At 48.7% G+C, this 10,788-nt stretch overlaps 1 protein-coding gene across 1 annotated transcript; it reads left to right on the forward strand.

Moving 5' to 3' along the window:
- The first annotated feature begins 1,658 nt into the window (after positions 1-1,658).
- On the forward strand, positions 1,659-10,418 carry CCDC89 (coiled-coil domain containing 89). The gene is made up of 2 exons (XM_056560382.1): positions 1,659-2,372; positions 8,981-10,418. The coding sequence occupies exons 1-2, from the start codon at positions 1,803-1,805 to the stop codon at positions 9,401-9,403; spliced, it is 993 nt and encodes a 330-aa protein (XP_056416357.1). The 5' UTR covers positions 1,659-1,802; the 3' UTR covers positions 9,404-10,418.
- The last annotated feature ends 370 nt before the right edge of the window (positions 10,419-10,788 follow it).

The following is a 10,788-nucleotide window of genomic DNA, read 5'->3' on the forward strand; positions in this document are numbered from 1 at the left end:
GCCTAGTACGCTGCATAGACGCCGCTGCGCAGTGACGCCCGTGCGCAGCGACGCACCTGACGTCACGGCGTAGCGGCGTCTATGCAGCGTACTAGGCCGGAGCCTGCCCGGAGTGGAGAAGAAGACCGTGGGAGAAGAAGGACAGCCCGGACCAGACCACCCTCCACCCGGAACGCCCTCGGACACTACAGGAACGATGGATGGATGGCCCGGACCACCCCCTTTACGTGTAAGTTTAATTTTTTTATTGACTCGGAGGGTGGGGGAGGGGCCCGACCGGTATAGCGGTATGGGAAAAAATCCATACCGGTATACCGCCTAGCATCACGGTGGGGGGTGCGGTGCGGCGGGTCGAAGGGGTGGCGGTCACGGTGCGGTGGGGGCGGTGCGGGGGGCGGGGCATTATCTGCTTATCGGCAAGATAATTGCCGATACCGATAATGCCCAAAATTGTGATTATCGGCCGATAATATCGGCCATGCCGATAATAGGTCGATCCCTACTTTACACCATTTCATCTGACACTTGGCATTGTGCTTGGTGAAGTGAGGCTTGCATGCAGCTGCTTGGCCATGAAAATCCACGCATGAAGCTAGTTATTGTGTACAGCTCTTTAGAATAATCTATTCTCATGCCTACATACATTTCTCCATATAACATATCTTTACTCTAAAGAGGCGTCATTTTGCTGAAATAATCAGTGTTATTTACTTCAGCACCCAGTCAGCAGTTTTAGGGTATGTTCACACGGTAGAATGTCCGCCCGGAAAACTTCAGAACATGCCAGCGCCAGGACTGCTCAGCAATGCACCTCCTCTATAGATGGCAAAGCATTTCCAAGTGGATTCAGCAGAGAGAATTAACATCTAAACTCTTTCTGCAGAGGCTGAAAACCCAATTTCCGCTGCAGATTTTTTATAGCAAAAAATTCCGCTGTGTGCACGGTGCAGCAGAATCCTATTGAAAAGAATGGGAGTCTGCTGCAACAGTATTTCCAACTGGAATTTTTCGGAATTTGTGAAGCGGAATTTGTGAATGGAAAATCCGCTTGGAAATTTCCGCCTGAAGAATGGCGGTGTTCTTTCTTCAGGCGGAAATCTGCGCGGAACACATTGCAGTGTGCGCTGGCCGCACTCGGAGTCTCCAGACAGAAATTTTCTGCAAGGAGATTCCGTAGTCTGAACCTAGCCTTAGGGTAAATGTGCTCTAAATCTATCTGTCCAGATTTTGTTGCAGATTTGGGGTGGATTTTACCTTCCCTGTTGATTTCAATGTGGAAATCTGCGACATATATTGGCATACTGCAGATTTTAAAATCCAATTGCTATCAGGAATATTTCTATTGTCTGGAGATAAGATTTCTTTAGGGCCTGTTCACACTGCAGAAATCCCACAAGGAATGATTTGCTTGCCTAGTGTGACTATCTGTTCCTCTATAGGGCATCCTGTATGAGAACCTCTGGAGACAATTGAGAGAGATTTATAAAAGCCTGTGTAGAGAAGTGATGTAGTTGTCCATAGCAGCCAATCAGATTCCAGCTTTCACTTTTTTAGTGGCCTTTTTTAAAAACTGAAATTGGTTGCTATGGGTGACTTCCTGTCCACAAGTTTTGATAAAAATCACTAAAAAGAACAAGTGCTCATAGCTGCCAATGAAATCCCTGCTTTCATTTTATCAACGCAGGTTTAGATCTGATTGGATCCTGCCCTGATTGTTTCTAGAGACTTAGCACCGCCCATAACAACCAACAACGCGGTTACCATGGAGACCCGTGTGGCCTGGCCTAGAAGCAGTGTACGGGATGCCGGGGGAGTCCGGGGATTCGGTGCGCGGTGTCAGCTCCCCGCTGTGGGATGAGAAGACGGAGATGGGGATGTTGCGGTCCCGGCTGGACGAGCAGTCCCAGCTCATCTGCCTGTTGAAGCGGCGGGCGGATGACTCGCTGCTCCGGTGTCAGGACCTGGAGAGGGACAACCGGGAGCTGGAGAAACGGAGCGCGGACACCGAGGGACAGCTGACCGCGGAGAGGAGGCGGGGGGAGCAGCTGGAGGAGAGGTTCGGGATCCTGGCCGCCAATCACCAGGACATGATCCGCTTCAAAGACGAGTACAAGCGGCAGAACGAGAAGCTGCGGGCGGAGTGTGAGCGGCTGCGGGAGGGGACGGACCCGGAGCTGCTGGAGAAGGAGCGGAACGTCCAGGACCTACGAGCCCAGCTACAGGCGGCTGTGACCGAGCTCCGGGAGGCGGAGGAGAGGAAGCGGGACGAGCTCCGGGAGGCGGAGGAGAGGCGGCGGGCGGAGGTGGAGGAGCTCAGGGGGATCAGCGAGGCCAGCGCCGGGGACATCAGCGTCCTCACCCAGCGCCTGCAGGCGAGTCACCCATATCACGTGATGTACTGTGTGTCTGGTGCCCCATAGAGATGCAGTGCTGGCCATAGGTGCCTGGTGCCCCATAGAGATGCAGTGCTGGCCATAGGTACCTGGTGCCCCATAGAGATGCAGTGCTGGCCATAGGTGTCTGGTGCCCCATAGAGATGCAGTGCTGGCCATAGGTACCTGGTGCCCCATAGAGAAGCAGTGCTGGCCATAGGTACCTGGTGCCCCATAGAGATACAGTGCTGGCCATAGGTGTCTGGTGCCCCATAGAGAAGCAGTGCTTGTCATAGGTGCCTGGTGCCCCATAGAGATGCAGTGCTGGCCATAGGTACCTGGTGCCCCATAGAGATGCAGTGCTGGCCATAGGTGCCTGGTGCCCCATAGAGATGCAGTGCTGGCCATAGGTGTCTGGTGCCCCATAGAGATGCAGTGCTGGCCATAGGTACCTGGTGCCCCATAGAGATGCAGTGCTGGCCATAGGTGCCTGGTGCCCCATAGAGATGCAGTGCTGGCCATAGGTGTCTGGTGCCCCATAGAGATGCAGTGCTGGCCATAGGTGTCTGGTGCCCCATAGAGATGCAGTGCTGGCCATAGGTACCTGGTGCCCCATAGAGATGCAGTGCTGGCCATAGGTGTCTGGTGCCCCATAGAGATGCAGTGCTGGCCATAGTTACCTGGTGCCCCATAGAGATGCAGTGCTGGCCATAGGTGCCTGGTGCCCCATAGAGATGCAGTGCTGGCCATAGGTGTCTGGTGCCCCATAGAGATGCAGTGCTGGCCATAGGTACCTGGTGCCCCATAGAGATGCAGTGCTGGCCATAGGTGCCTGGTGCCCCATAGAGATGCAGTGCTGGCCATAGGTGTCTGGTGCCCCATAGAGATGCAGTGCTGGCCATAGGTGTCTGGTGCCCCATAGAGATGCAGTGCTGGCCATAGGTACCTGGTGCCCCATAGAGATGCAGTGCTGGCCATAGGTGTCTGGTGCCCCATAGAGATGCAGTGCTGGCCATAGGTACCTGGTGCCCCATAGAGAAGCAGTGCTGGCCATAGGTACCTGGTGCCCCATAGAGATACAGTGCTGGCCATAGGTGTCTGGTGCCCCATAGAGAAGCAGTGCTTGTCATAGGTGCCTGGTGCCCCATAGAGATGCAGTGCTGGCCATAGGTACCTGGTGCCCCATAGAGAAGCAGTGCTGGCCATAGGTAGCTGGTGCCCCATAGAGATACAGTGCTGGCCATAGGTGTCTGGTGCCCCATAGAGAAGCAGTGCTGGCCATAGGTACCTGGTGCCCCATAGAGATGCAGTGCTGGCCATAGGTGCCTGGTGCCCCATAGAGATGCAGTGCTGGCCATAGGTGCCTGGTGCCCCATAGAGATGCAGCGCTGGCCATATGTACCTGGTGCCCCATAGAGAAGCAGTGCTGGCCATAGGTACCTGGTGCCCCATAGAGAAGCAGTGCTGGCCATAGATGCCTGGTGCCCCATAGAGATGCAGTGCGGGCCATAGGTGCCTTGTGCCTCATAGAGATGCAGTGCTGGCCATAGGTGCTTGGTGCCCCATAGAGATGCAGTGCTGGCCATAGGCGCCTGGTGCCCCATAGAGATGCAGTGCTGGCCATAGGCGCCTAGTGCCCCATAGAGAAGCAGTGCTGGCCATAGGTGCCTGGTGCCCCATAGAGAAGCAGTGCTGGCCATAGGTGCCTGGTGCCCCATAGAGATGTAGTGCTGGCCATAGATGCCTGGTGCCCCCTAGAAATGCAGTGCTGGCCATAGATGCCTGGTGCCCCCTAGAGATGCAGTGCTGGCCATAGATGCCTGGTGCCCCCTAGAGATGCAGTGCTGGCCATAGATGCCTGGTGCCCCCTAGAGATGCAGTGCTAGCCATAGGTGCCTGGTGCCCCATAGAGAAGCAGTGCTGGCCATAGGTGCCTGGTACCCCATAGAGAAGCAGTGCTGGCCATAGGTACCTGGTGCCCCATAGAGAAGCATTGCTGGCTATAGGTGCCCCCTAGAGATGCAGTGCTGGCCATAGATGCCTGGTGCCCCATAGAGAAGCAGTGCTGGCCATAGGTGCCTGGTGCCCCGTAGAGATTCAGTGCTGGCCATGGGTGCTCTGTGCCCCATAGAGATGCAGTGTGGGCCATGCGTACCTGGTGCCCCATAGAGAAGCAGTGCTGGCCATAAGTACCTGGTGCCCCATAGAGAAGCAGTGTTGGCCATAGGTGCCTGGTGCCCCATAGAGAAGTAGTGCTGGCCATGGGTGCCTGGTGCCCCATAGAGAAGTAGTGCTGGCCATGGGTGCCGGGTGCCTGGTGCCCCATAGAGAAGCAGTGCTGGCCATGAGTGCCTGGTGCTCCATAGAGATGCAGTGCTGGCCATAGGTGCCTGGTGCCCCATAGAGATTCAGTGCTGGCCATGGGTGCCCTGTGCCCCATAGAGATTCAGTGCGGGCCATAGGTACCTGGTGCCCCATAGAGAAGCGGTGCTGGCTATAGGTGCCCCCTAGAGATGCAGTGCTGGCCATAGGTGCCTTATGCCCCATAGAGATGCAGTGCTGGCAATAGGTGCCTGGTGCCCCATAGAGATGCAGTGCTGGCCATGGGTGCCCTGTGCCCCATAAAGATTCAGTGCGGGCCATAAGTACCTGGTGCCCCATAGAGAAGCAGTGCTGGCCATAGGTACCTGGTGCCCCATAGAGAAGCAGTGCTGGCCATAGGTGCCTGGTGCCCCATAGAGAAGTAGTGCTGGCCATGGGTGCCTGGTGCCCCATAGAGAAGCAGTGCTGGCCACGAGTGCCTGGTGCCCTATAGAGATGCAGTGCTGGCCATAGGTGCCTGGTGCCCCATAGAGATGCAGTGCTGGCCATTGGTGCCTGGTGCCCCATAGAGAAGTAGTGCTGGCCATTGGTGCCTGGTGCCCCATAGAGAAGCAGTGCTGGCCATGAGTGCCTGGTGCCCCATAGAGATGCAGTGCTGGCCATAGGTGCCTGGTGCCCCATAGAGAAGCAGTGCTGGCCATAGGTGCCTGGTGCCCCATAGAGATGCAGTGCTGGCCATGGGTGCCTGGTGCCCCAAAGAGAAGCAGTGCTTGTCATAGGTGCCTGGTGTCCCATAGAGAAGCACTTTTGATCATGAGATAGATCTTTAATACCTCTTTGTAGGCCTATTTCCGTTTTTGGTAAACAGTAGAATGATGTGCTTTACCAAAAAGCTCTATCTTGGTCTTTGTCCAGACCATTTTTGGAGTTTGGTGTGACATTATGTCCAATTTGCTTTTTACCCTCCATTTTTTGGTTTAGTTCCAATACACACAAAGGGAATAAACGTGTATAGCAAAACTTGTTACTGCAATCCTTTTCTGTGAGAAATACTTCATTTTCTTGAACAATTTCAGGGGTGCCAACATTTACGGCCATGACTGTATATGTATTAAAGGGGTATTCTGGTGGAAACATTTTTTTTTTATTTTTTTTTTTTTTATCAACTGGTGCCAGAAAGTTAAACAGATTTGTAAATGACTTCTATTACAAAATCTTAATCCTTCCAGTACGTATTGGCAGCTGTATACTACAGAGGAAATTCTTTTCTTTTTGGATTTCTTTTCTGTCTGTCCACAGTGCTCTCTGCTGACACCTCTGTCAGTGTCAGGAAGTGTCCAGAGCAGGAGAAAATCCCCATAGCAAACATATGCTGCTCTGGACAGTTCCTAAAATGGACAGAGGTGTCAGTAGAGAGCACTGTGGTCGTGACAGAAGAGAAATCCCAAAAGAAAAGAATTTCCTCTGTAGGATACAGCAGCTGATAAGTACTTGAAGGATAAAGATTTTTTTAATAGAAGTAATTTACAAATCTGTTTCACTTTCTAGCACCAGTTGATTTAAAAAATGTTTTCCATTTAACCCCTTAAAAAAAACTCTTAAAGACGCAGGGCGTACCTGTACGCCCTGCACCCGGTCCTTAAAACGGGGTCACGCCGTGACCCCGCGTCATACCGGGTCGGTCTTATGATAGTCGGGACCCTGGGCTAATAGCGTGCGGCACAGATCGTTGTGCCGCGCGCTATTAACCCTTCAGATGCGGCGATCAAAGTTGATCGCCGCTTCTAAAACGAAAGTAAAGGCTTCCCGGCAGCTCAGTCGGGCTGATCGGGAATATCGCAATCTCCCAGTCAGCTAGCACATGAGCGGAGACCCCCTTACCTTGCTCCGTCGCGTCCGATAGGCGTTTGATTGCTCCAAGCCTGAGCTACAGGCTTGAGCAATCAACCCCCTATTACGCTGATCTATGCAAAGCTATGGCTTTAAACGGATCAGGGTAAGAGATCAGTGTGTGCAGTGTTCTAGCCCCGTATGGGAGCTATAGCACTGTAAAAAAAAAAGTGAATAAAGATAAAGATCATTAACCCCTTCCCTAATAAAAGTTTGAATCACCCCCCTTTTCCCATAAAAAAAAAAAAAACTTTGTAAATAAAAATAAACATATGTGGTATCGCCGCGTTCGGAAATTTCCGAACTATAAAAATATATAGTTAATTAAACCGCTCTGTCAAGGGCGTACACGCAAAAAAATTCCAAAGTCCAAAATAGCGTATTTTTGGTCACTTTTTATATCATGAAAAAATAAAAAGCGATAAAAAAGTCTGATTAACACAAAAATGGTACCGATAAAAACTTCAGAACACGGCACAAAAAAAGAGCTCTCATATCGGCCAGTACGCGGAAAAATAAAAAAGTTATAGGGGTCAGAAGATTTTTTTTTCAGAAGTACGACAAAATCAAACCTATATAAGTATGGTATCATTTTAGTCATATGGACCTACAGAATAAAGATAAGGTGTCATTTTTACTGAAAATGCACTGCGTAGAAACGAAAGCCCCCAAAATTTATAAAAGGAAAAATTTTCTTCAATTTTGTCGCACAATAAAAAATTTTTTCCGTTTCGCCGTGGATTTTTTGGTAATGTCACTGCAAATTAGAATTGGTGGCGCAAAAAATAAGCCATCATATGGAATTGTATGTGCAAAATCGAAAGCGTTATGATTTTTAGAAGGTGATGAGGAAAAATTGAAAATGCAAAAAACGGAAAAACGCTGCGTCCTTAAGGGGTTAATAAAGTTCCATATAGAGGCACATGGGTGGAATCTGAAACGCTAAGGATAAAGCAATATCTCCCCTTTGACAAGCTGTCGGGCAGACACACGACAAATAACGTGAATGGTTACTGAGGGTTTTATGGATTGGTGGCTGAGATCGTGTTACCAAGACCACAGGGCATCCAGCTGGAAGTAACAAACAAATTAGATTTTCCGTCTTCTGCCATCGGCAATTATTTTCTTTGCACGTCATGTCACTTGTTTCTATGTAGTAGACGTGCAGTGAGACTGGGAATCCTGATGGAAGGCCGCGCTGATCTTCACAAAGCCTCTATATATAGGGGAAAAAAATTCTCAGCGGTGCAAGTAATAGAAACGCTTTAATGTTATAGGTGGTTTCTCTGCTGTTTGCTCTAAGGGTACGTTCACACATACAGGATCCTGTGCAGATTTGATGCGCAGGATTTGTAACTGCAGATTAGAAGCTGTGCTCAGTCATTGGGGGGAGATTTGTCAAAACCTGTCCAGAAGAAAAGTTTCTGCGTTGCCCATAGCAACCAATCAGATCGCTTCTTTAATTTTTCAGAGGCCTTTTCGAAAATGAAAAAAGCAATCTGGTTGCTATGGGCAACTCAGCAACTTTTCCTCTGGACAGGTTTTGATCTCCCCCATTCAGTTTAAATTGAAGTAAATCCTGTGCATCAAATCTGTGTACGATCCACAGCGTATTTTACGCTGCGAAACCCGCTGCTGATTGACCGCTGCATGGTGCCTTTACATGTGCATGCTCGGAGTGGCAATACGTCGCTTTGAGCAGACACTGTGATGTGCAAGTCGCCGCGTGCATGCGCAGTATACTCGGACATCGCGGCAGCTCTCGGCCTAGCTCATGGAGCAGGGGGAGCGGCCGCAATGTGTGTGAGTACACTGCGCATGAGCTGCACCTCGCTTCAGTGGGTCGCTCCGAGCAGGCACATGTAAAGGCACCATGCAGCGGCAGATCCACAGTGGAAAATACGCTGTGGATCTGCTCGTGTGAACAAACTCTTAAGCTGTGTTCGCATATATCCCACGATCTAGCTCAGTGACAGCATCCAAATTAAAGTGCTGGATAATTGTGAACTGTCCCATTATAAGGCAAAGTTCACATCAGAGTTCAAAGCTCCACGCCCCTTGTGATGTCATACCACACCCCCTCAATACAAGTTTATGGGAGGGGGCATGGCGGTCGCCATGCCCCCTCCCATAGACTTGCATTGAGGGGGCGTGGCCATGATGTCTCGACCCCCCCCCACCGCCCGTTCCGAACGATGGGGCACCGGAATACCCCTTTAAGGAACTAGAATATTGTAGTGTGCAAGGTGCACGAGACCCAACAAAGGACCAAGAAAATAGCATTTTAGGACCATGGTTTTAATCCTTGCATTTCTGTATAAATATTTTTACTAAATGTACAAAACAAAATGTAAAACATTGTCACTTCTTGATCATCTGTTGTATCTGACTTTCAGCTTTCAGAGGACACATGCCACCACCTACAGGAGGAGCTGTGCCACTTAGAGGAGATACACAAAACGGAGCAAAAAGAAGCTGAAAGAAAGATGGCTGAATTGAATAAAGAGAAGCAGGACCTCCTACAGCTGTGCATGGAGCGAGGGCGTACTCTACAAGAGCGCCAGAAAGAAGTCGCTGAGATTACACTGCGTCTGCAGAGTGCGGAGAAGGCACACCGGGAGGCAGAAGAGCGCTATCGGAGAGATGTTACTGCTGTAGATGCTGATGCCAGAATTGTGGAGCTTAATACAAGACTGGCAGATGGTGAAAAAGAGCTGGAGCAACTTAAGCGAGAGTTTGAGGCCTTCAAAAAGCACAGCGGAGAACTGCTGGCCAAGGAGAGGGAACTGAACGCCAAACTCCGGCATCTGATTGGCTGACAACTAATAGTGCAAGAAAAAGTGGGTCACCCATTGAACCAATCAGACAGCTGTTTTCATCCTGCCCACATGTAGATTATTATTTTTTTTTATTTTGTATAGTCACATATAAGTATTGACATTGCCAAAATCTGTAGTATAAAGTGTTTTATAAACATATGTTCATATTTTACCTAATTTTTATAGATTTAAAACGTTTCTTAAAAGTAAAAAAAAAAAACATGAAAGTTTTGTTTTCTTGCTTACTAGATGCTTTATTTCAGACACTTATGGGGAGATTTATCAAAACCTGTGCGTCTTTCATTTTTAACAAGGCCTCTGCAAAATGAAAGAAGCGATCTGATTGGTTGCTATGGGCAGCTAAGCAACTTTTCCTTTGCACAGGTTTTGATAAATTTCCCCCTTAGGGTGTATTCACACGGGCGGAATTTCCGCATAAATTCCACTTCTGCTCCTTGGGTAGTTTTTGACTTGTGCGGATTTTGTGTGGAATTGGTGCAGAATTTGTGTGGGAATTCCACATGCGGAAATTCAAACGTGTGGAATCCCATAAAAATCTATTGGGCTTTCATTGGAAGCGGAAATTCCGCCCGTGTGAATAGACCCTTATAATGCCTTCCAGTTTCCCTGTTCTCTGAAAATACACAATCCGCAGAGAAGCCACATTAGTACTGAGCTTTTCTATAAAATAGATGGAAATACTGAGAATAAGAAAATGTGTCCAAATGTAACAAAACAGAGGGTCTGACTCTACTCATACAAAAAAAGCCTCATTACCAATGTCCTCTGTTACTATATGTTGTCACTCCGTGTGGGTTTAGATCATCCACACTAAAAATAAATGTAATAATCAGCGTTTTCACCTCAAAGACTATGACCACATGGGTTAAAATTGCATCAGACTTTCTGTAGTTAAAAATTCACGTTTTTCCTGCACCAAAACAATTCAAACTGTGTTCATTTTAGTGCCATTTCCAAATAAAAAGAAAAAGGCAGTGTATCAAAGCTAATACTGTAAATTCTGTAAATATAATGTAAAACAATTACTGAGGTCCAGATTTACTTACCAGAATACTAACACTTTTTGTAGGTTTTTTGCATTACTAGCATGTTTTTATCAAGTTTTTGTTAATCAAGTTTTATCAAGTGTTTCGACAAAGCAGCTCAGAAACCCTATAAGGTAGTGTCCTGCGTTTTTTCTTTCACATGACCAGAAATATTTACTAAGGGTTTTCTTCAGTTTTGGTGCAGCTACCGTGCACATAGCTGACCAACTTTTAAGTCTACCAATAAAAAGATGCAGGTTTGGCGCTGCCATATCACCAGGAGGCTTTTGAAAGTAGATTAAATCTGTATTTATTGTGATAGGTTATATCAAAATGGCA

Source organism: Hyla sarda, chromosome 2, assembly GCF_029499605.1.
Source record: "Hyla sarda isolate aHylSar1 chromosome 2, aHylSar1.hap1, whole genome shotgun sequence".
In the NCBI taxonomy this organism is placed as follows: domain Eukaryota; kingdom Metazoa; phylum Chordata; class Amphibia; order Anura; family Hylidae; genus Hyla; species Hyla sarda.

What these genes read in the sequence shown, in the direction of transcription:
- CCDC89 (XM_056560382.1), top strand. Translation starts at nt 1,803, where the DNA reads ATGCCGGGGGAGTCCGGGGATTCGGTGCGCGGTGTCAGCTCCCCGCTG. An exon ending in TCCTCACCCAGCGCCTGCAG is followed by an intron (nt 2,373 to 8,980) that starts GCGAGTCACCCA and finishes TCTGACTTTCAG; the next exon opens with CTTTCAGAGGACACATGCCA.